We start from the raw sequence: 25,698 nt of genomic DNA, 5'->3' as shown, positions 1-25,698 counted from the left end.
CAAAATCAAAAATCCACTCATCTGTTTATGAATAAGTATTAACCGATTCAGTTATGTGACGTCGCGGGCGATACCAACTGTCAGAGCAGCCGCGGGGGGGGGGTCATAAAAGACAACACGCAGTTGAACACCTAAGAAATCAATACGACTCGAAAAATCGGTGTCATCGCAGAACGTTTATAGTCTCTTTAAAATCCGCCACATTTCACGCCTGCCACATTCGGGCAGACGTATCTCTTCACTTCCTGCCCGTGACACCTCCGCCGGGTTAAGGAGACGAGCTCTGTGCTGTGTTTGGATAATTCAGAGTCGAGCGGACGAGCTTCCGCTTTGGGCTGCAGCCGTGCTGTCACATCGGGAGGATGAACAACCAGAAATGTAGCCCCCTACTTCAGAAACCAAGAGGACGGACGAGGATTATACAATGTATCTATGTGGTGGGCTTCATGGTGAGTAGCTAACCGAGACTTGATTGAGTGAATTGAGCCTATGTTTTCATAACTCAAAGGTATTATGTAAACATATATATACAGTATATATATTATAAATGTGCTTCATTTTCAAACTATACAAACATCACTAAGGTTTCCTCCAGGTGTTTGCAGGGGATTAACAATGTATTGATGTCCTAGGCAGCAAAGCAAAGGCAGTGCACTATATTCCCTTTAACCTAAATCTTGCACTTTAGACCCCCTAAACACTCACCTGTCATATTTACGTGCAGCACAATATCAAATCTTCAAGCATGGTTTGTGAAAACGTGTGCTTGGTCATGCACTTTTGTTTTAAGTTAACTCTGATATCTGCAACAATGATGTCATATTTTGAAAAAGTGCACGGCCAGTGGCTATAAACCCAGCATAGATGATCATAGACCAACATCGTTATTTATGTAATCAAAACCATTTGATTTGTGTGTGTATTTTGAAAGATATCGCCCTAAACTCAGCAGTTGTGCAGCTACTAAATAAGGGAGCTTCTATTCAACATGTCAGGCTGTTTCGACACCTTTCGAGTGTATTGAGGGTTTGCCTCTTCAATTCGTCACTGTCAGTAAAATATGTTGCAAAGAGGACTGGCACTTCCTTGAGGTTAAAAAAAACATGGTGAAACCCCCATGCTAGAAGTTAGATCAGTGTGTGGAATTCTAAAGATAGTGAAAATCCAGATATCCAAGTTGCCAATCTGCAGTCATTCTTCAGAGGACTAACTTCACATTTCAGCCTGTTTTTTCCGGTTTAATGATCATCTAATTAAAGGTGACTAAAAGAATCCAGGCGCTCAGATTGTTTGGCAGACATTTACAGCTGAGGACAGTAAAACACTGTATGAACCGCTGTGTGGCTTCAATAAAGAGTTTTGCAGGAGCTGCACTCATCTCAGCAATGTGATGAGATTCTGAGGCTGCTGCAACCATCCTTAAAACTGGTTTTTAAGTGTTTCATTCTGTTCAGAGGTTTCTGGTGTGATAAAGTCCTGATAATGATGATGGCGTGCTCTGGGCTCATTCCTGCTTTCTTTCTCCTTCAATTCCTTGTTTACTTTAGGACTTGTTTGGCGTGAGCATGATCATACCGCTGCTGAGCCATCACGTGAGGGCCCTTGGAGCAAGCCCCACTGTGGCTGGTATTGTAGGTAAGTTGTAATTTATTAAGTTACCTCCAAGCAGATGTACTGTACTCCAGGGTCGCGCATAATTAGGCAGCAAGCTGTGTGTGTGTGTGTGTGTGTGCGCGTGTGTGTGTGATAACCGATAATGTCCTGTTTTCCTGTGCTGTAACTGTAGATATTTTTATTGTTGCATGGTGTGTGCTCTAAGTGTGAATTAAAACAAAATATGGAACTGTTGCAGGGTCTACATATGGGATCTTACAGCTCTTCTCGAGCACAATAGTTGTAAGTATTAACTTTGTTTCTTTCTGAAAGGTCTCTGTCTCTAACCCCCATTCAGCCTCTCCTGCTGGACAAGGCATGCTCACTGTTAGTGGCCAAAGTGGTTGCATTCCATGTCATCTCTGGCATTTTGTGAAAACAATAAACACTGGCTGTTAATACACCCAGTCTCTGCACATTCACACACACACAAGCAACACCTGATTAGCCGCAGACACACAAATATCACTATCTTTCCACAGGAATTTGTATCCTTCCATAACTGGACACTATGGAGTTGTTTTATCAGTGTATTTACCGTTGGATGAAAAATCAAAGCCTTGATGATTAAAACCTTGTCCAAACTGTTAAGACGTTACCAGTACTCAAGAAATGCAGTGACGGTACTTTACAATAAGCATGGCATCTGACACAAGATTCTCAGCTTTTCACATCTTTCCCCTGCAGCCTGAAATTTGTTTAATTCTCAGGGGTCATGCGACAAATTAAACAGATAAGGAGTCAACTGTTGGATCCCATGTGCAGACCGGCTGAATCCTGATAAACGCAGGGATACATGAACAGCCGGGTCTCTATGATAATCCCACCAGGCTACACCCAGAACACAGCAAACTCAATTGGTCCTAATTTCATTATTTCATCAGGTGTGTGTGTGTGCGTGCGTGCGTGCGTGCGTGCGTGCGCCAGAGAGAGAGCTGCAGGGCGAAACTAATAAAATCTGCTTGGTTGAGAGGAGACTCAGGGTTTTGGGATTTCTGCTTCATTTTAATATTCCCACACGCTACCAGTGTTGGGATTTGTCACTAATCCCATTGAATTAGGATTGAAGTTTAGGCCTTGACTCCACCCGTCCAGATGTTTCATAGGACTGTACAAAAGTCCACAATCTTTCCACTAAACGTCTTTTTTTCATTGAATGGAAAGTTTTGTTGGATTTTTGTTTGCGTGTCATTTCCAGCGGCGATTTTTTTTGTATGAAAATTTTGGTGGGGCCACACAATATTCATACAAGAAAATTTGGTGATGCAATTTAAACATTCCATAGATTTATCAGATTAAACCCAACTCTCACTACCAATAAACTGCGCGCGATTGAGAGAGGGGAGACAGCGGTGATGACAAAATTCCAGCTGAATAATGCCATCTAAAATCACACAATGAATATCAGACGACATATCTTAACATACAAGACCACCAAAGGACAATGTTACGATCTGCCATCATCAAATAGACTATCAGCTTGATAGGTTCAGGGGCTCAAGATGTGTCAGTACGTCATTTAACAGGCCAACGTCGTTTTGTCCTTCACCACAATAGATTCCCAAAACCTCTCGGCCCCTGCGTTGTTTACCATGTAGTGTACCATTTGTGACTTGCGGTACACATCTGTGATCTCTGCACAGCAACGAAAAGGTGCATCTACCAGCTGTTGAGCTGTTGTTTTTTTTTATTTTCCTTCTTAAGATATGATCAAGCCATCCTGTCGATGTGGTCCCAAATGTTTTAATTTCCATTTTTTCTGCTCCAGGGGTGAAGTTCTAAATTGTACCGTAGTTAATTATTCCACGAGTCATCACTACTGTTGTAATGTTAACACACCAAGCATCAGGCACAAAGACAAAGTCTCACACACACACACACACTACAAAGCAATATTTTTCTAGAGAAGAGATTTCTTTCAGAGTATTCTGAAAAAATGCAAAAAAGAAGTTATGAAGTAGACAAAGTTAAGTTTGCCATTATTGTGTCTGAAATAGAGAAAAGCCTATAACTTCTTCTGTGGTGGGGACGTGTCCCACGGGCCCCTGATGCAAAAACGCAGATGGTCATTTCCTGTTTGATTGGCAGGGGAGCTGGAGTGATGTGGTGGGCCGGCAGTACTCTCTGCTGACCTGTCTGCTGCTGAGCGCTCTAGGCTACGGCCTGCTCGGGATGTCCACCAGCATCACTTTGTTTGTCCTCGCACGGATTCCTGTGGGTAAGTCCCAAACTAGTGAAGACATTTAGTCATGTCACAAAAATCACAGGTGTAAAAAATCATAGAAGGCTGTAATCCATTTAGCTTTTCATCGTTAATGTTATTAGTAATACCTCTGCTTTTCCTACTTGACCAGTACCATGACAAATCAAAAATGTCTGCAGTGGTCTGTTGACGTCACCAGATGTGTGCTTAACAGCTTGTGCTGCATAAACCAAGTGTCTCGCCAAATGATTTTGCAATAGATCCAAATGAGAATATTTATTTGACCTCTCTTTACTGACCATGCTTTGTTGCTAAAAAGTTGGGATGAAATGAGACAATTAGGATAAATTCATTGTTTGTTTGATGGTCTTATGAACTGAAGAAGAGTTTAAATCTTCACTACAAGAGATTTAAATACATTCACCGTGGTGGTACATAGCTACCTACCTCATTTTCATTTTGGGGCCAACTTCTCATTCAAGTTGTATGGAGGGAAAACACTGACCTTATAGACTGTTTCTGTGACTGTTTCTTTGCTCTTGGGGACAATAAAAACATGACTAGTGGTATGAGAACTTATGTGAAATAACAACGTTCTTATAATTTGCACAAAGCCACCACCTTCATCTTAAATCAAGATCAATGTGCATTGACTGTTTTGAAATCTGAAGTCCTCATCATCGGCCCCAAATCATGAAACAAATCCCTCCACAACTTCTCCCTCTGCATTGATGGCACCACTGTTCCTGCTTTCACACATGTCCGTAACCTTGGGATCATTTTCGATCAAACTCTCTCCTATGAACGACACATCAATCACATCAGAAAAACCGCCTTCTTCCATCTCAAAAACATCGCCCGTCTCCGCCCCTCCCTCTCCTCCGCAGCCGCTGAAACACTCATCCGCACATTCATCACCTCTCGACTGGATTACTGCAACAGCATCCTGTACGGCTCACCCACCAAAATCATCAATAAACGACAATACATCCAAAACTCAGCTGCCCGTCTGCTCTCCCACTCCCGCACCAGAGACCACATCACCCAAGTCCTTCAAAACCTCCACTGGCTCCCCATACAGCAAAGAATCCAGTTCAAGATTCTCCTCATCACATACAAAGCCCTCCACAACCTCGCCCCTTCATACCTTTCAGACCTCCTGCACCATCACACTCTCAACCGCAACCTCAGATCCGCCGACGCCAACCTCCTTACCCCCCCTACTCTGTCCAAGCATCGGACCTGGGGGGACAGGGCCTTCTCCGTTGCTGCCCCCTCCCTCTGGAACTCCCTGCCCCAACACCTCAGACATTCTCCATCACTCGCCACCTTCAAAACTGCACTTAAAACTCACCTATTTAAATCTGCTTTTAACCTCTAAAGTCAGTCATGTATGTTTTCTTTCTCTTCGTGTTTATTTTTTCTTACTGTCATGTTGTAGATTTTGTTTTTATTATAAATGCTTTTATTGTTTCCGTTTTTACCATGTAAAGTGTCTTTGAGTGCCTTTTAAAGCGCTATATAAATAAAATGTATTATTATTATTATTATTATTATTGTTTTCTGTCTCAGGGCTGTTCAAGCACTCCCTGTCCATCTGCAGAGCGCTGCTGTCTGACCTGGTGTCTGAGTCAGAGCGCCCTCTGGTGATGGGACACTTCAATGCAGCCTCCAGTGTTGGCTTCATCCTGGGTCCTGTGGTGGGCGGCTACCTCACGGAGCATGAAGGCGGCTTTTATACTTCGTCCTTTACCTGTGCCGTCATCTTCCTCACTAATGCAGGTGGGTGAATAAAGGAGAGAAATAACTGATTTATTGTATTTGGAGTCTTTATCTGACATTATGTGTTCATCACTCCAGGGCTTGTATGGATGCTACCATGGAGCGAAACGCTAATTCTCCATAATGACAATGACTCCAGCAACGACACAAGTAAAGTTTGTCATGACAACAACTGCAGTAAGTCGGTTCGCAATGGCTCTCGTGCAAATAGTCACCACCCAGTGTCGGCAGCAGAGACTGACCCAGGCTCCAGAGCGCCGGGGACGCACCGAGGGGGTCTCGGGTGGAGGGAGGTGTCCCTGCTCCAGCCTGCCTGGAGACAGCTGTCCTCAGTGGGCTCCAAGATCTACATGGTGGCCTCCTCTGACATGTGGGACCTCTTCCTCATGCGTCTTCTGATGGCTATAGCTATCATGCTTTACCACAGTAACTTCTCTCTGGCGATGGAGGAGCGTTTCTCCCTCAAACCAAAGGTGACAGGTTATTTGATCAGCTACAGCAGCACCTTAGGGGCCCTGGCTGGTTTGCTGGTGGGGCCCGTCACCCAGCTGTATGGGAAAAACATGCCTGCTCTGCTGCTCCACTCCACAGTTCTCACCTGTTCACTCATTTTCCTGTACGCTGTCGCGCCCAGTGTGTGGCAGGTGCTGCTCACCGCCACCTTCTTTACCATTTCCACCACGATCGGACGGACATGCGTCACAGACCTGGAGCTACATAGAGGAGGGGCCCAGGCCAGTGGGACTCTGATCGGAGCCGGGCAGTCAGTGACAGCAGTCGGCCGAATCCTGGCCCCTCTCCTCTCTGGCCTGACCCAGGAGTTCAGCCCATGTGGCCCCCCCAGTCTGGGAGTGGTCTTAGCTCTTGCAGCTGTAGGTTTAATGCTCATTAGGATCCCCAAATGGGACAGAAAAGGGATGACAAAAGAAAGCCAAGCTCTGAGTGACTGAATTAATTTAAAAATAATTGCAAATCTACCACACGGAGAAGTGCTCTTATTTTGTAGGCAGCCAGTGTGAAGTTTTGTGAAGATGAACAGCAGGCTCACAGTGGGAACGATATGTCCTGCTGGAATGCCCCTGGCAGTCGCATCTGTGGATGCGACAACATCCCAGTAAATGGCTCATCACCACCAGCACTGCAGCAGATCTCTCAGAAAAAAAGCAGTTTCAAAACTCATTGAGGTGACGTTATAGCTGAGAAAATGAATCTGCTTCCCCCAGGGCTGAAGTTTGACGCAACAGAAACGTAAGAGCCTTGCGTCGGCACATGCTACTTGGGACAGCTCGGAAACAATGCACACTTTATTTTTAATGTAATTCTCTAACCACTACATTGTACACAGTCCTTTAGAGTTAGTGTCAACCTGCTGATGATACACTAATGGTGAAAATAACTTATTCTAATTCATCAAAATACAAGACGGCGACAATTACCTTACGGCAGTAATGCTTAAAACATTCAGAAATGAACTGACCCTCAAGGTAGATCACACTGTTGTTTAAGAGTAGGCAAGTCAGCCATAATTAGTTTGAATCATTTTACCTCAATGCCAGTTGTTTCTATGAATGCACTGCATCCAAAATGGTTCCTACGGTGGTATACGACCAAATGTTTGTTCTTAATCTTACATTTACAGAGATTTGTTCATTTTTCTTAGGATATGTTTAGTGGATATTTTAAGAAATTATATGGGAACATGTGGTAATTTTGACATGCTTTCATGTTCAAAACACATTTTTCTCACATTGTCTTAATATACCTGAAGTCATCCTCTGTCTGAAAAGCTCCCTTTTTAGAGCCCGTCTCTTTAAGCCCCCCTCCCGAAAAAAGCCCAGGTACACCTTTGCAAAGTTCTCAAGCTGTGGGTGGATCAAGATGGGTGGCGGTATATTCTTATGATCCTAGATGTGACATAGGAAGGGGATCCAGATCTGAATGGCTTTCGGATCTAGGCAGCCCACAAAGATACTGACTGGGTTCTCTTATTTCACAGCTTGTGGGTTTGGGAGGTTTAAATTATCAACTGTATACTGATCTCCACTGTTGTTTAAAAGCCCAAATACCCCCTGGTTAAGAGGGAGAATTGTATACATTTCTGTAAAGCTGTCAGTGAATCTATGAAGTACATGCCATATTTGTGCCAAAAAGTCACAAGTAATAACATTTGTGTATGCAAGTCTTGAGTTGTAAATGAAACAATGACATAAATGCTTCATTCTTATAGACTGTACTTATTTCCCCATCTCCTCTTTCCTCCATGCGCAGTGCCTTCAGTGTCACATTTATAAACTTGCACTGTGACCATGGTTTGATTGAGAATGCTTGATATCAGCTTCCAACAACATAGAAAATTTATTACAGAAAAAATATTAAAGTGGGCCCAAATATGTGAGGTCCATCACTGTAATCGACACACAGAAGGCCTCCAGTTAGTCCCAAGAGAACTTTGTACTGCACAGCAATAGTTCCTCATGTTAAACTAATATGGCCTAAATATAAAAACTTGTATTCTCAATTATACAACTGTCACACACAATAGTACAAAAAAAGTATATTATTTACATCCAAGGAGAGAGAAATAATGACTAAAAATAAAATAGTTTAAATTACATAATCTTTAAAAATCCTACAGGAAGATAACGTATTGAAAATCACATTGATGTGAATGGGTGAAGTAACTGCACGGATAAAATTGTCAGAATGAGTCACTGGTGACGATTCATGTCGCGTTGCTTCACTATAGTGCACTCTGCTTCTGGTGTGGCTGACACCGTTGACTTCAAGGCATTACCATTTTGGCTCATTTTGGAGGATGGTTCACCTCTAATAAGGAATGAATGGACCTCCAGTGGTCATTTATCGTTGAGTGGTATGAACACACAGTCGTATGTAGAGACCCTGGAGCTGCTCGAGAACCTGAGCCTGTGGCAGTCCAGCTGCTCTTGAAAGCCCAGGGACACTTTTATATCTTCGGGTTCCACTGAGGCCGCCTGAGCAGAGGGTTTTGCGCTGCGTTGTCTCGGGGTTCAGTAGCCCAGCCTGGAGGTGGGGACGAAGGCTGCTGCTCGTCTTCTGCTTCATGATGCCCGTTCCTGAAGTTATCAGCTGAGGCGCTTTCGGTTTCAACGGAGGAGTAGAGGCGACGGTGAGGAGCGGGAATGTGGGAATCACTGGAGGAGGAGTTTGTTCTGGACGTGACACGCCCCGACCTGCCTCTGTCCTCCCCTGTGATCTCATCCAGCATGTCAACAGAGTGTGCCTCTGTTACAGTGTCCAGCCTGCGTAGAGGCATCATGGCTCCGGAGGAGGAGCGTGCGGGCTGGCCAAACCGAGAACGTCTGGAGGGGTAGGCCACCTCCGACATCGTTTCCTGATCATCTGGGACAGTGGAAGAACATGACAAAATTATAAAGAAATTATGAAGGGAATTGAATTAGGCCATCACACAGTTGCATGTAAGTAACTGCAAATGAATGTTGGTACAGAGATTTACCTCAATATTAAACCTCATTGACCTGCTAGTGGGTCAGTCATCACAAACTTCTGATTCTTGCGTTTAAAATGATTTTTCCAACCTTAAATCTACTTAAGAAGCCTTAAATGGGGAAAACTAGTAGTTTCAGAAGCTCACCTGTATAGCTCTGCCTCCCAGGGGGGAATTTTGAATCCAGACTTTTCCCAGCAGGAAGAGAGAAATATTTCTGGGATTTGGGTACCACCTGATAACATGGGATTAAAACAGCAGAATAGAAAGGGAGAGAAAAAGGAGAATAATGAATGAGGGATGAGAATATGGAAAACAAACTTGTTGTTAAATTTGGGACACTTTTCATCTCAGTGTAGCTGAGAGATAATTAACCTGCTTCTCACAAGGTTCAATACTGCTCTCACTTCCTTACTTTTAACTAAGGGGCTGAGAACATACTGCACGTGGCTCATAATGCAACACCTCAAGTCAATACCAGCCCCAGTGAAAGAGCTGCCTGCTTACCGATGACTGAAAGCTGCCAGGTCGGATGCTGCGGCGGACGCTGGCGTGGCGTCTCATCAAGATCTCTCTGGTGTGACTGTCGTTGGGCAGGGCATGCTTACTTGTGTACGACACCGTCTGGTTAAAGACAAAAAAAAAAAGGTACAAGATATAACATTATTACACAGCAGATTCAGACCGTGGATGCTTCCCGCTCACAGATTTTACCATGTTGGACGTGTCCATCTGTAATGAATTTACAAGCGAGCTAACAGGCAGCCACAATGATTTCACATAAAGGTAACTTCAAAGAACAGACAAATGGACTGTTAAAATGCTTTCAGGGGAGTCGGCATTCTTTAGAGCTCGGATTACTCAACCAAAACTGGCCACACCTGTCTGAACTGAAAGGGTCGGTGTCTCCGTTTGGTGTTTGCGACCTGCCACACTATGCAACGTACACATCTCTTGTCAGCATAGATCTTTCTGACCTGCAGCAATTAGTTACACCTAAAACAAACATTTCAAAGACTCTAAAAGGTTGCCACTGCTCTTTAGAGAAACGTCTAATGTCAACAAAATGCTCCCGTCTATTTCACAAGAGGTCAACACGATCAGACAGAATAGGAGCCAATCTAACACTCTGTTCTCTTAACATTACTATTTGAATTTTCATCTAATTAAGTTTCAAATAAATCAAATTGTTGAATTCCAACGTGATGCTAGTTTAAAAGGGGCACATGAGACGCAGCGTTTGTGTGAGAGACATGAACAGAGGGGCTATTAGGACAATCGGACAAGATCAGAAGCACACGCTCCCTATTTTTGTCTCCACATCAAAGCGTCTCTGTGTGTGAGGTCATGTCACTAATGGAAAAGTACTGCCGGCCACAGTGTTTGGCTATGCAAAACAGCTCTGAATTTCAGTGCTAGGGATAAACACATCATTGTGTGGGAGTAAGGCGTCACAGAAGGTCTATTTTTTCCCAGTTTGTCAAAGTCAGTCGAAAACAAAATGTGTTCACCTGATTACAGACAAAGCAGAAATGACAAGAGACTTATCATCATGAAATGTTCTATATAGATGCATCAAAGTGTAATCAGCATGATGGAACTACTGAATATACTGTTCAGTAGTTTAATCTAGTGGTTCCCAAACTAGGGGTCAGGTGTCGTGAGAAGTTTATTTGCAGAGGAACGAAGAATTTGTATTCACTTTTGTGGGCCTTTGCTTCTATCATTTGCTGTTTTTGTGAAATATTGGATTATTTGACCTCTTTAAGACCTAAACTGTGAATTAAACCATGTTAATTAAGTAGAGGAGAAATGCCTCTTTGGTGGATCTCGTAACAACTGGTAAGTGTCAAGAAGCCCCAAGGTCGTCAAAGTAACCCCTGGTTTAATCTTCAACAATGCACTCTATTTAATCAGCGTATCATTTGCTTGATAATAAAACTAGTAACCTCTCAGATGTATGGGGTAGTAAAAACAATATGCAATATTTCGCTCTGAAAAGTAGTGAAGTAGAAGTATAAAATAAAACTACAAATATCTCAAAACTGTACTGAAATATGAAACGTTACTTTCCATCACTGAGAGGCATAATAAGACATGAATGAAAAAGAGAGAGAAGCAGAATGGTGCGCACATGTCGGGTTATCCTGCAAGATTATTTAATATCTCACCCGTTGCCTGATCCTGTACATGTTCTTGGACAGGATGTCATGCATGTTCTTCAGGTCAGGAGCCAGGAACTTCTTCTTAGGTTTAGCCGGGCCTTTCTTTTCCTCACTAAAAGACAGATGCAAAGAAAAAAAATGATTTTCTCTACCCTTTTGACTGTATAGACAATAAGGAGGTGGTGTGATCGCCAGAGAGACATGATGAAGGCTTCATACTAGAGAGAGACAATGGACGGAGCGGCGCTGATGTCTCCAGACACAGTGTCCAGGATCTCCATGGCGTTCTGCAGTTCCAGCTTCTTATACAGCGCCACAATACTGGACTCGGCCCGGTTGTCTCGGATCAGGATCTTCCGCAGGATTCGATTGTTGAACTTCATAAACCTGATATAGAGAGAAAAGGGATTACGTTGAGTAGGATGGGCAGCTATCTATGAAGGCCCAGTGAACAATGATGGTTAAAGAATAAGGTTAGGGTTTTTTGTTATTTCGTTTTTGTTGGTGTAAAAGTTTTGTAAGTTTATAGTTCCTAAGCTCAATCAAGAACATCCGACTGTTTGGCTTTTTGTAAGTTCAGGATCACTGTCCTGATGAATTATCTTTACTTTGCGGGCTACACTGTTCACCCAATACGGTTGTTACTAACCTCAAAACACCCTAAAGCTTAAAGCCAGTTAACCCCATACTACGTGCCAGAGTACAACTCTAAAACAAAGCATACAGCATACATTATATATCCTTTATAAGATTGCATGTTTACAATGAAAACTACGATTGTCATAGATTTTATCATTGCAGTGTTGAGAAAGCTACTTTTAAGATATAATTCTACAAACTACCATTGATTCTAATCAGAAAACCTAAAGTGAACAAATAAATAATTATATATATATATATATATATATATATATAAATAAATATAACTCACTCACTGCGAGGTAAACACTGACTTACTACATATTATATCACTAGGTTTATGACATGCTGTAGGTTTATATGTAAATGTAATTCATTTGAAATGCATTTGTTTATGATGCCCACATCCTCTAACCAGATAGATTTGCCACAGTAAGTGAAAGTAATTCTCAATAGTCAGTTATGGTCAGAATAAATACATTCTCACTCAGAAATCAGCCTTCTTGAGACTACAGAGTGAAAATAAACCCATTTAAAATCTAAATTGGGTTTTTCACAAAATAAATGAAGAAATAGTTACAGTTATTAGTTAATGCAGGTAACTACTGAGCTCCAAAACACAAAACACTCATTAAGTAAAGTAAAACATTTCACAGCTTTAGGAAGAAAAACATCTGTCACTGCTGATGGCGGAAGCTGAACACGACACCAAAGTGTGATTAGCTGTCAATTCCCACACAGTCCGGGAGTGAACAATAGCATTGTCTAACAAAACAAAAAAGAAGGAAACTGAGAGCAGGTAAACTAAAACCGCCATCTCTTTATCCAGTTTCACTGCAGATTCTTTCTCTTTAAGCGCAACGATATGAAGCAATGAGTACTTTAATACTTGTGGCTGTAAATAATCAATATGTGGTAATAAAAGCATCTTGTTAAGCAGAATGAGCACACTTCTGGAGAGAGAAAGTTCTTACTTGTCCTTCCAGTAGAAGTGGCTCCACTGTCCACAGAGGTCCTCTAGGCCAGCTATAGTGTGCTCTATGAGCTGAGAGCACAATGACACCGGTTAACACTGTGCAAAGTAATATACGGCACACCACATTTACAACAATCACAATCTGTAGCGTACCCTGCAGTGAATCTCTGCGTTGATGGTGTCAAGATTGCGGTTGGTTCTGCGGACGTTGATGAACTCAATCAAAGGTCGGATACTGATGCCCTGCGGAGGAGAAAGGGAAAGGTCACAGATTCAGCAGAACACGGAAAGATATTAGAGGACTTTTTAAGTTTTATTTTGTAATTCTTTATTTTTGGACAGTAGTTTAAAATCCAAACTGACTGTCAAAAGATTGGGCATTAAATAAATAAAAGGATACAGAATCTAGAGTCCTTACTGTAGCAGCAAAAAGCTCTTCTAATTTTTTGGTGGACAAAGACCTGTTAGAGTGTATCCAAAACACAGAAAAATTACGAGATAAAGAAATAAATTCTGATCTGGAATTTAAATCATGTGGTGTGTTCCAAACTTGAGTCTGTTTCTCTCTGACTGAGACTATTTGATTCAATTAAATCTAATACTAAGACGAAACACGAATATATACCGTTCTAAGTTAAAAAGACAAATGATTTCGCAGCAAACAACTGTGTGAAATGTTTTGAGTAGAAGCACACAGTCAGCCTCTTACCTGGAGAAAGACAGTGAAGAGGATGACAGCAATGGTGGCAGTGACGAAGAGCTGCTTGCGGCCGATGTTCTCGGGAAGGGTGAAGACCAAGGCGAATGAAATCGCACCTCGTAGACCCCCGTAGGCCAGACCAAATTGATCTTTCAAGTTAAATGGGATGGTGCGGAAAGGGTTAATGATCTGAGTCAGCACCAAGACACCTGTGATGGGAGGAAGAGCAACGTCGGGATGTTATTTTAGGTTGAAATCTGCACCAAATAATTTAACTGATAACTTATCAATGCTGTGTTAGCAGCTCGTTTCACGAACAATTTAAAATACAAAACACTCGAGCGACTTAAGGCAAGGCTGAACCACTGTGTTGCTGCCCTCTCTAGCTTCAAGCCTGTTTCAGTGTGCTTTGTTGCATCACTTTAGCACGGCGCGGTTCAGCCAAAACAACCTTTTTAAATGGGGGTTGAAGTTTAATTCAGTGTTTTGATATTTTAGCAGACCGTCAGCTCATAGCCACTAAAACAGTTAAAAGGCGCCCCGTGGAGTTTTCTTGTACACAAACAAAAGTCATATTTACATTCAGTGTTATTCTCTAAAATGAAAAATGTATTTTCCCCCTTATAATACATTTGCAAAGCAATTTTTTAAATATTTTAAATCCTATACCGTTTTAATACATGTTGCTTGTTGGCAGTCTTCTTCTTCCTTGCCTTTATTATAACTTGCGATTGGCAGTCGGACAGCATGAAACCAATCGAAGCGTGTGTGTCCTTGAGTGTGTGCACGACAAAAACTAGACAGGGACCCACTCGTAAAAACATTGCTTCGTAGCACTCCTGGCGGTCAAAAACTCCACAGGGCCCCTTTAAATCGTGCAACAAGACCAACAGATGCCAAGACAAGCATAAATACCCCCTGCCCTCTCCTTACCCAGACCCCTCCACACAAAAGCAAACAGCAATGTGAACAGGATGTAGCCCCAGTTCCACTCGTGTTCTGTTGTTATGGTGACTACCCCCAGGAAGAAGAAGATGAGGGTCTCGGAGATGGAGCCAAGCATCTTGACCACGTGGCGGATGGTTGTGCAGGAACGCTGGGAAACATTTTCTTCAACGTAGTACTTCATGGTGAGAGCACAGGTCACAATGCTGCAGAAAAGAAACATGAAGCTGCTGTGTTTACGTAGAATTCTTGCGCCATTGAAATATTTCAACCAGAAAAAAAGTGTTTGAATCTACTCACGCCATGATGGATGAGATGGCGAAGAGCTCGGCTACTAGATAGGCCAGGTAGCTGTACATGAATATGAAGAGCGGCTCGATTTCCCGGACCTTGGAGGTGAATCTCGTGGTGAAGGCGGCCGTGAAGCCAAACAGGATGCCGAAGCCCATCCCGCCGAGCCCGACCACGAAGAACCGCGCCACCCCGAGGAAAACGTCCACCGGCTCCACTTCCGGCATCTCCGCCACAAAGTTGAACATGTTGTACAACACCTGTAAAACACGTGCACACAAAAAGCATGATGAAGCGCTCATGCAGGCACACGGTCTTTTATGCACAGCTTTGCATGCACGCACGTGCACAAACGGCCCACACATCCCTGTGAGAGGTCGTGGGTGGTCAGGGGCTGCGGCCTCTAATGACACAGTTGCAGATAACAGTGATTTATTGTAATATTTACTCTGCACTGTTTGCAATTTGATAATGTCATTTCACTGAGCACACTCAGTGAAATGAGAATGACTCATGGAAACGGGGCATTTGCCAGAGCAACCAGCTTTGTTCCTTTTCCTCCTGTTCTGACAAAGAACAAGGAGCAACCCACTGCTGTTTCACGGTGGTGTGGCTGTTAGAAATATGCTGTCGGACTGCACGCCACCATTAACAGTGCGTTTTCAGAGAAAACAAGACATTTGTAGACATTGTAAATGATGCAAAAGACTACAGAATTGTAAAAGATACAATACACAATACTTAGAGCACATTTAATGTTTTCATTAAGTTGGTCAGAATCTATATTTGTGTCTTGCAATACTTTCCAAATTCCCCATTTTGTCAGCGGCAGTCTCGGCACCAAGCCAATTTGTTCTTAAATACTTTGTTTTTTTTAAAAGGCTAAATGATTTCCAATAGCAGCTGGGCATTGCAGATTTGGTGTGCTGGTGAGTTTTGACAGCAGCAGGACGCTGTATGTGGGATAGTCTCTAAATTAAGTGCAGTTCCCAGGGAGGAACATGCCAGCCAGTGCAACAATGTGGCTCACTGATGTGTTTTTACTAGTTTTTGGATAACAACGGCGCTGTATAGCACAGAGGAATAAGCTGTATGTCGACACAGACAATGAGTGTCAGTGGATCAATTCATTGTTGGTTGGGTCTTTTAATGGGATTTGCCGTTATTGAGAGAGAATACCAGACACGCTCTGGGGTGAGCCTGTCAAACACTAGGGTTAACAAGCCAAACGTTTATCAAAGGCAGATGTAAGATATAAGGCAGCAACGGTTCCCTCTTTTCACAGATGATAACCCGGCACTCTCAGTCAAAGGCGGAGCTGTTACAACCTTTCCCCTAACCAGTGGATGCAGTGCTCATCGGAAGTAGTTGTTCTTTTGGCAAACATTACATATTGTTTACATATTACATATGGGTGTAATTCTGCAAAACAAAGCCATCTGTGCAGACCATACCTGGGCTTTCCCAGTCTCCTGGGTAAATGTGTGTCTATACCCTCTCTGTATCAGCTCTGCTACTGTGTGTTAAACAAAAGGATAGCCACACCAAAACTAAGAGCAGGTTATTGTAAGTGTGTGTGTGAACACAATAACAAGAGGGTAAAGGGAGAAATTTGAGCATGAGCTCATTTCAGTGAAGTTTCGGATGATGTTGTCTGTAAGCGTTAACCCCTCCCTTACAGCCAGCATCAACTTTAGAAACTGGTTTGGCAGCATCTGCGCAAACAAGCATCCAACGTTACACGGCTCCGGTCTTTGTGGGGGCGTCTCTAACAACATCACGTCACTTCCATTTTTTAGTTATTTATCTATTCAGCAATCTTGTCAGTGCACAGACACACGTTATGTTCTCATACAGGCGTACTAACCCAGAAAAGAGAGTCAACTAATCGTACGGTATCTTGCGAAACCTGAGCTGAGCCGCTAAGAGAAAGAATAGAAAAGCGTCAGACAAAAAGATAGTGGATCTGCCATTTTATATAATAGAAGCATTGGAATTAGGGATCCAAATTGGGTTTTAAAATGGTAGGTGGAGTCGCAATATGGTGAACAATAAGTGTGTGATTCTGCTTTCACACTAGCTGCAGCACTTTCCCAATGAACCTTTATTTTATCTCTCCACATGTAAAGGCCCACTGGCATGCTGGCCCTGAGTGTCAAATGCCATTAACACAATAAGAACAGTTTGTAATGACAACTTGCTCATTGCTCTGCATGTTTTCACAACAAGCAGGAGCCCTGAGGAAGTCAAAGTACGCCAACGTGTTGCAGAAAGACTCAGCTTAGAGTACACAAAAAACACACCAACCAACCCCACTTTGTTGGACTCGGCCTCAGCCCACTCACCACAGTGACGGCATCATTGAAGAGGCATTCTCCAAACACCACGATGTAGAGCTGCTCGTTCACAGACACGTCCTCAAACACGCTCAGCACGGCCACAGGGTCCACGGCCGAAATGATGGTGGCAAACAGCAGGTTCTCCTGGAGGTTGATGTCCTGCACGCCGAACGCCTCGATCTGGCATATGGCGAACAGGGACATGCCGATGCCGATGCTGTTCCACAGAGTGCCCACCACTGCAAACCACAGCACCTGCAAACACAGAAGGAAGACATTAAAATGGCTCTACAGGAGAAGAAGACATTGAATGTGGCTCGGGAAAGCTGATGTGTGTGACGGACCGTGCCGATGTTCTCGAAGAAAGGCCTGGTGGGCATGAAGTATCCAGAGTCGAGGACAATCGGGGGCAGCATGTAGAGGAAGAAGACATTGCTGCTGAGCACAGCAGGGGGCTCCTCGTGCACAGAGTGCATGATGCCACCCACGATCAGACCGATGGTGATGAGAAGGCAGGACTCTGGCACCCAGATGGTGATCTTTTTGTACACATGGAAACCTGAGAAAAGACAATTGGTTCAAAAACAGGAACAAGGCCACCTGTCTGAAAAGGTCACAAGATAATCAGAGGCTTGGATCGTAATCCATCACCAGCACATGTTATTCACCAATTTTTGCGAATGAAGCCAGCAGCACCCAAAGAGTGATCTCAAATGGTATCTGTATTCTTTCGTAATCCATTGTAAACACTGGCATATTCGCCTTTTCCGCGTCTGGAAACGCCTGGGGGCCATTATCGGGGATAATCGGCGGCAGAATCGAGACACCGCCGGTTGGTTTGGGTGGGATTTCCCCTCTGGAGTCATGCAGAAGACTTGAGAACGTGAAAATGACGAGCAAAACTCCCGTTCGTAAATCCATTGTGCACAAACCCATAGCCTCTACACAGCAATCCAACTTGATGTGACTATCAATCAATTCATTCAAATCCACAGTCGAAAAGAGAGAGAGAGCAAAAAACAAGCAACTCAGCGTCTCCTCTTAAAGTTGATGATTTCAACTGTTCCTGCAATCACTCCATCTTCAACAGCGAAGCCTTAATTAACTTTCCTTCGCGCTCAGGGTTGCATGGATCCGGATTGGTCTCCTTCAAACTGCGGGACAACACACCTGTGGTTTACCTGCGGCGCGTCCTCGAGTTCCGATACAGGCTGGGCGCGGCCCCGAGCCCGGCTCTGATTGGGTGTCACCTTGAAGCAGATAAAAAAGGGTGGGGCGCGGTGTTTCTGCGAGCCATTCAGGGACCACTCTTGAGTTTCGGTGACACCAGTTTCCTGAACAACACCCAACACCTGAGTTTCCACTCTCACCTGTCACTTAAAAAATGTCCCCTGATTTATCCAAAGTGGTTCCGACCGCAAATGTGAAGAATTAAAACATATTTCTTGACTAATGTGGAGCGTTTTCTTCCTTTAAATGTGTATTCTTTAACCAGTTTACCTCTTGATTCCAATGCTTATCATGACATAAAAAAAATCAGTCGAGATAAAAATGTTTGTAGTAACCAAACATCTCGTTATCTAAGATATTATGTCAATATCAGAATGAAGTATCTCTAAACCGTTGTTAGTTTTTACTTTCATCATTACAACGTTTCAATGACATATGATTCAGTAAAAACAATAGTCAAATCTCTTAAAATCATTTTGAAATTCTGAATTTTGACTTTTAATAAGTATATTATGATTCTCATAATCTCTTACCTTTCCTTAAAAAAATAATTTTGGACCTAGTATCTCATAATAATTTTCACTCAGGGGCTATTTTTAAATTATTGACGTGTGGACTAGTGTTGAATCTCCTTTTTAATTAAATTAAAAAACAACTCCCACTTTCTTTGGACCCTCCCCTTGGCTTAGAAAAAATAAATCAATACCCTCCTACAATATCCGAAACGGATCTATTATGACAAACAACGATACTTTACAAAAAAGGAAACTTATTTTGGATTAAAGAGCTGCTTTAGCCAGATCAACTGTGACTCACAGTGGGTGTTTATTATTCGTATTAATCATAACGTGTGCCTCCATAGTATTCAATTGACAGAGATGTTGTTATTTGGCTCAATGTGAAAACACCCACGCTTTCTCCATGAACGTATTAACCCACCTGCAGCAGCGCGTGGGACGGTGGCTCCCTGCAGACCAGGCCGACCGCGCCCCCCTGTGGAGAGGAGAAGGATCTGCGTACAGCGGAGCTATTACGTCTCGATGTGTCAGAGGGAGTCAGGGCGAGTCTTGACTGCAGACATCGTCGAGTAGCAACCAGGATGCGCATCAATATGAAAAGACACCTTCGCATTTCTCTAAACGGTATGACATATTTATTTTTTCCGCGTGTGTTTCTCATGTGACATCTCATCATTTAACGGTTTGTCGAAGGGCGTTTGTTCAAACCGGTGGATGCTGTCGTAAAGCGAGACCAGCACCTCGCAGCAGGAGCGGAATAAGACATGTTTACAGCCATTGGCAAGATCTCAAATGTCCATTTATCTGTTTCTATTCTTATACATGGCGTGGTGTTTATTGTGCTGTACGTCCTGCAGCACCATGCGGCAGCCTTGCCGAATGAGCATCAGCAGATATGTCATGACGCAATAGTTGTTATTGTCCGAGTGTCAGAGGATATATATGTATCCAGAAGTATATATTACTGGCCAATACTGCCATAAATAGATTCCCATTTGGACAGCTCTGGGGCAGAAATAGGCTAAACAGGCTGGATGACACCCTGTTTCGCGCAGGTAAAGGCCAGGAGACTGTTCATGTAGGATTATGGAGAATGATGTTATATATATGTTTGTTTTTGTGTCATACACCTTACATCTAAAACCGGATGTGTTGCTCATGAAGCAATGGTGTCACGCTATTGCAGGCCTCCCGGATGCTCCCAACAGAGCGTAAAAGGATTAGATTTGATCTGTTGAATCATTGTTTTCACTCTTTTCATAACAGAGAGGGAACTAAAGGACACTATGTGTGGCTCGCCTCTGACTGTCTCCTCTTTTTCTGTCTGTCTCCTGCATCTGTGTGTGTGTGTGTGTGTGTGTGTTTCTCCTGATACTTGGAGTAAAAATTAACTCTGTGTGATCCTGTAGCATCATCCTGTAGTTCATTCATCACCACTCATCATCATCGTCGTCATCAAAGGTTTCTGCTGTCTTGGTAACAAGTGCTTCTCTATAGGCTACGTGACGTTACTTCCTCCTCATGCTTGTGTTTGCATGTTATGTGCGGATAAATGTTTTCCTCCTGTGAGTGAACACGTTTGCATATTTTGTACCGCTTTCGTCAAACCCATGTGGTCAGCCGTGTCCACGATTGTAGGTCGGACTCATGGGGACGCAGATCAGCACAGCTCAGCTCTGGACCGAACCAGGATCAATAGATTGAAATTGAGAGGGACACCATGGCTACAGGAAAAGGGAGATGGCTAGAGCAAAAAAAGGGGAGGGATGATGACAAAGCAGAAGAAGGGGGACATTCGGGAGAGATTTAAAGGGGTGAGGAGGAGGTGAGTTAAGGATGAGGACATCTGAGAGGGAGGCACTGCAGTGCAGCCGGTGCTGACAGCATCTGCAGGGGGCCAGCTGTGTGCCGCCAGACTCACTAACTGGGTCAGTTTAGTCTCCAGACCGCCCCAGAGGACTGTCAACCACGAGTCCCACCTGAATCCTCTCTGTCCTCTCTGCTGTTACTACCTCACTTGCATCCTTGCTGCATGTATACTATCTTTTTTTCTTCTTTTGTTGAAGCTGGAAAACCATAGTTGTCAGTCTCCCACTGACCTGTTTCGCCTATCTTGGGTCAAAGGTCACCTTTTGCTCAGTGGCACTTCATCAGTGTGGCTGCTTGCTGCCCCTATCCAGAAATCTACATCAACTAACTATGATCTGTCAATAAGAGCTGAATCGTTGGTAATCTAATAATCATTTCAAGCAAGAATACCAAACGTTCTCTGGTTCCAGCTTCTTATAAATGACAATAGGCGGCTCTTCACTGAATTACATCATTATAATTTCAATATTATCGGCTTTGGAACTGTTGGTCGAATAAAAAAACTTTGAGAAGTAACTTTGGGTTTGTAAGAAGTGTGATGGGCATTTTTCACTATTTTAAAACTGATTAGTCAGGAAAATTATCAGCAGATTAATTAATAGAAAAAATCGTTACATTTTAATTTAGTTTATGATTGATTGATATGATTAATTAATAGATTAGTCATTTATTCCATACAATGGCACGGGATGTGTTCAACAGTCCAACCAACAGTCCAAAATCCAAAGATATTCAGTTTATAATCATGTAAAACAAATGAAAACAGCAAATCTTCGCCAGGTGGAACCAGAGTCAGTTTGTCATTTTTGCAATAAACGGTTAAAAAAGTTGTTGTTAATCAATTGTCCATCCACTGATCAGTTAATTGACAAGACGTTTGAGCTCCGCTCCCAGGCGATCTGTCCTTCATCAAGCCGACTTCATGTGGCTGACAGATGTGATGATGATCTGAGGATCCCTGTGGCTTTCCATTAGATCCACTGTGGGTTTTCTCGAGAGCCTCCCACAGTGCCCCTGGCAGATTACAGCATTTTAAAAGACAGCTCCCATTGACAACGACTCCCACACAGAGTAATGAGGCAGAGCATCCGCGCCGTAATTGTCATCCGTTATGGTCTCCCACGAAGGTGCCAAAACAGAGATTAAACTGGCAGAGAGCGTCACACTCACACTCTGGATTTAGCGTGTGTGAATACGCACATGACTTTCAGTTCATTTGTGCGTGGTGTGTGACGTTAAAACACATTCACGAAGTATAAAAATAGACCTCGGATGCTGAAGGCCTTACACATGAATGCACAGCGGTACACACACACATTTGTTCTCCCTTTGTCGGTGTAATGGCAAAGACAGACAGACACTCACAGTAGCAGATATGCCCTCAACCCACCAGGAGTGTGTATGTTACGGCTGAGAGGGAGAGAAATTGATGCCACTTGATCACTCTGAGCAAAGGCAAGTGTGTATTTGTGTGTCACACACACAAGCACTAAAGAGGAAATGTGAACTGAGTCTGACATGCCACAGGAAATGCAAACATTTGTGGCAAGTTAGAATGCGGCAAGTTGAAGCACCTTTCAGCTCAGGTCAGCCATGAGACCACCTGCTGCATCCTTTTCCTTTGCTCTTAACCTTTCACATTTTCTTCACGCACCCTTTTTTTCTCCCTCTTCCTCTGTGTCTTACTTCTCCTCTGGTTCATATTTGTGCATAGTTGTGCCTTGCAGGAAAAGTAAATCAATATACTGACAGCTTGATTGTCTTGTTGCTGATTCTCACCCTTACCGTAGTGTTTCCACCGTGTGACACACTTGGCACGGTTTCAGTTTCCTCTTCTCTCGCTGTTGCACATAAACTTGGCAGGAGCCGTGTTATTCGCTTAACAACACAAGCAGCCATTCACGCCGTGGCTTTGCAGCGTCATCCAAAATGAGCATCGGACGTAACAATTTCACTATGCAGTGCACCACAAGCATTTCCTGGATGTGGTGGAGTAATCGTTGTTCTATAAATGAGAAGGTTGTACCTGTGACGGTTGTAACGGTTGCACTGTTTATATAATAAAAGAGGGATTTTAGTGAATTCTCTGTTGGATGTTAGATATGAAGAGATTTTAAGCATTTCCAGTCCGTTTGTTTGACATCAACTACTCGTGTTAGAGCAGCATATTAGCGAACTGCACGTCAGATTACTATCAAGATTGGTATTAATATTCATGGCCCCCAGAGGATGATTGTTGGAGATTTCAGTGACCCCCCCTGTCCTCTTGTGTTATACCACTGGCAGGTCAAAAATGTCATGTTATGGACATTAGTCCATGACAAATTATTATGGTACATTTATGTGACATTTTCAGGTTTCCAATATTACTCAAAGATTTGAAGAATCAGAGAAATTCATGCTTTTCAAGATAAATCCTTTTGATTTAAAATGACTTCCTGTTATTTTTTCCACAGAACAAACAACATATACATTGTTTGTCACATCAAACTTTTGTGTGTGTGTGTGTGTGTGTGTGTGTGTGTGTGTGTGTGTGTGTGTGTGTGTGTGTGTGTGTGTGTCTTTTGGTGGCTGCTAGAGGCGCTTTATTTTTGATTATGCACTGTTTAGAGAACAAAGATCCTCAGACTAATAAAATCACCCTAAACAGGACCAAGGCAATAAATACTTTATTATAAATTAAGATATCCACAGTGTCCTAGAATATTATGTCTGGAGCGGATTGGCTTAATGCATGAAATGCATTTACCTCATTATATATCTGTCCGTGCATGTTTGTTTGACATTAGTCCGTCAGAAAGGTGAAAGAACACCAGGAAAGCACATGTAGCACCAGGAGATAGAAGGTGAAGATTCAGTGTGCTGCGACGCTCTGTTTCATTTTCCTACAGCTGTGTGAAAAGTCACATTTTTCCCCCACTGATTTTTCCCTCCACTGCTTGTATTAGCACATTATCAGAGGGAGCGAGATAAGTCGGCACTGACAGGAAACTACTCAACTCTCAATCCCTGCTCATCTCACAATGGAGCATCATGCCAAGACATCCAACCTCCATTAGTTATTCATCGCTTTAACCGTGTGTATTGGAGACTGTAAAGTGATGCTGAGCATTTCCGCAGCCAGTAGCAACCTTCATGGCTAATTGCCAGCAGCTTTCTAATTCTGTCTAATTTCTCTGAGCTCAGCTACCGTCTCAATGAAAGGATGACATCAGTATCAAGTAGTTGCCCAGTCTGTGTCAGCTGCATCACTTTGTTGTTTTCTTCTTTCAGACCTAACATTGCCAAACGTGTGAGCACTCAGATCAACACGCAAGGGAAACCAGCCAATACCTCAAAGGAGTGACGTGACAGACGGAGTTTTGATTTTGAGTCTGCTCGACATCGTTCCACTCTTCAGCTCTTTTTGTTCTGAAAATCCATCCTCAGCGCCGCCGTGAGCCCACCATGTCCGGGAAGGAGCGCAGCCCCCGCCATCGGCCGTGGTCGGTCTACCGGGCCAACACGTTTGATCTCTCAGCTGAGATGATGGGGCTGGCTCTATCGGGTAACTAAGTAACTGCTACCATGGTAACCTGTTTACCTCATTGGCAATGAAATACCAGGGCGTTAAAAAAAATGAGCTCCCCCCCTCCTCTTTTTCTCTCTGTCCTACAGGCAACAGTGAGGATCCAGACGAGCCTGTGCTGGAGTTTAGTGTGGGTAAGTTTAAGGAGAAGAGTACAAGGTAACACGCACAAACACTTGCTATGTCTCCTTTGTGGTGCAGGGACACCGATTCCAAAGTGAAAAGTCAATTCACGCACACACGTGTCACCTCTGACTGATCATCAACCGGCAGGAATTGGATTTTTTTCTCTCCTTTAGAATAAATCGAGGAAGAAGCCATGAATACACCGCTGCACACTGAATGTGGATCAGACTGTGTGTTCTCTTCCTAGAACTTACACCTTGTGTTGACAGAGTCCGCTTCATTGACACCAGCAGGCCTAATGAGTCCAAGCTAGTCGAGCATTACCAAATCTCATGACCAGAACAAAACCAACAATGAATTGATCCTAGTAACGACACAGGCAAGTGTTGTCTGTGTGTCCAGAGCCCGATACAGCTCATTCCTCTTTATTGTTGCTCCATTGTTGCTCCACACAAAAACACATTAATGAGTAACACCGCTGCACCGGCTGACGTCTTCATTCGTTATGATTTATTTACACTGTTGTTCATTTTGAGTCAATCCCAAATACAGCTGTTGTGGTAAAAACTGACTAGTGCACCAAATGTGTATTAAGCCCTAGATGAAAATAGTATAGTAGTGTAGTAAAAAGAAATAGTATATTATATAATAGTATAGTTTCTCTCAGTAGTTGGCGGAGAGACCAAGAAGGATATTGGACTTTACATTTACCCAGACACACAACTCCAAATGAACGATGATGTTGTTCCATGTCTGTAAATATGCAACTGTTTGCAATCATGTTCACCATATTAGTTTAAGTTGATAATATAACAATGTTTACAGCTGCCCATAATTAGGCAAAAACATCATTTGATACTGCTTTGGATGATCTTGACATATGGTCATTGATTGGCTCAAGAGTCGACAACATCATTTGTGTGCAGTGACTGAAAGCATTACCGTAAACAAGTGCTGCAAAAATACAGTATTACACGTTCCTCACATGGCCAAGGATTAGTGACCATCCCACCATTAAATCCCACCGTCTGTAATCTCTCTCTGTGTTTCTACGTTGGGGCAGCCTGCAGCGAGCTGGTCACTCCCTCTCTGGACCGTAAGCCAACCAGCTTCGTCGCCATCAGCTGCACCACTCCGCCCCAGGCCTTCTGGACCAAGCACGCTCAAACTGAAATCATAGAGGTACACCACTGTTCGCTTTCCCTTG

At 43.2% G+C, this 25,698-nt stretch overlaps 3 protein-coding genes across 4 annotated transcripts in view; 2 read left to right on the top strand and 1 right to left on the bottom strand.

The window, feature by feature from the left end:
• The first annotated feature begins 124 nt into the window (after positions 1-124).
• Positions 125-9,682, top strand: mfsd9 (major facilitator superfamily domain containing 9). The gene is made up of 6 exons (XM_031869524.1): positions 125-449; positions 1,548-1,635; positions 1,853-1,896; positions 3,742-3,871; positions 5,429-5,638; positions 5,717-9,682. Exons 1-6 carry the CDS (start codon positions 363-365, stop codon positions 6,586-6,588), a joined length of 1,431 nt encoding a protein of 476 aa, XP_031725384.1. The 5' UTR covers positions 125-362; the 3' UTR covers positions 6,589-9,682.
• On the bottom strand, positions 7,629-18,379 carry slc9a2 (solute carrier family 9 member 2). The gene is made up of 13 exons (XM_031869472.1): positions 17,849-18,379; positions 17,525-17,739; positions 17,187-17,435; positions 14,851-15,101; positions 14,539-14,756; positions 13,615-13,814; positions 13,059-13,148; positions 12,904-12,974; positions 11,510-11,677; positions 11,297-11,402; positions 9,633-9,749; positions 9,273-9,360; positions 7,629-9,019 (listed from the first exon to the last, which is right to left on the bottom strand). The coding sequence occupies exons 1-13, from the start codon at positions 18,114-18,116 to the stop codon at positions 8,604-8,606; spliced, it is 2,457 nt and encodes an 818-aa protein (XP_031725332.1). The 5' UTR covers positions 18,117-18,379; the 3' UTR covers positions 7,629-8,603.
• A 1,066-nt stretch (positions 18,380-19,445) lies between these two features.
• The window catches only part of inpp4aa (inositol polyphosphate-4-phosphatase type I Aa), a 15,768-nt gene continuing 9,515 nt past the window's right edge, over positions 19,446-25,698 (top strand). The window contains exons 1-4 of one of the 2 annotated variants that reach the window (XM_031869468.1): positions 19,446-19,552; positions 24,071-24,344; positions 24,455-24,499; positions 25,555-25,673. In XM_031869468.1, the coding sequence (XP_031725328.1) occupies positions 24,245-24,344; positions 24,455-24,499; positions 25,555-25,673 (264 nt within the window). In that variant the 5' untranslated portion in view covers positions 19,446-19,552; positions 24,071-24,244. Of the gene's footprint in view, positions 19,553-24,070; positions 24,345-24,454; positions 24,500-25,554; positions 25,674-25,698 lie in introns of those variants that run through there. The other variant, XM_031869469.1, reaches the window with a different exon arrangement.

The sequence above is a fragment of the Anarrhichthys ocellatus genome, unplaced genomic scaffold (assembly GCF_004355925.1).
Source record: "Anarrhichthys ocellatus isolate YVR2014 unplaced genomic scaffold, GSC_Weel_1.0 scaffold47, whole genome shotgun sequence".
In the NCBI taxonomy this organism is placed as follows: Eukaryota; Metazoa; Chordata; class Actinopteri; order Perciformes; family Anarhichadidae; genus Anarrhichthys; species Anarrhichthys ocellatus.
The sequence above is the reverse complement of the archived record's forward strand: the minus strand, read 5'-3'. Positions and strand labels throughout refer to the sequence as shown.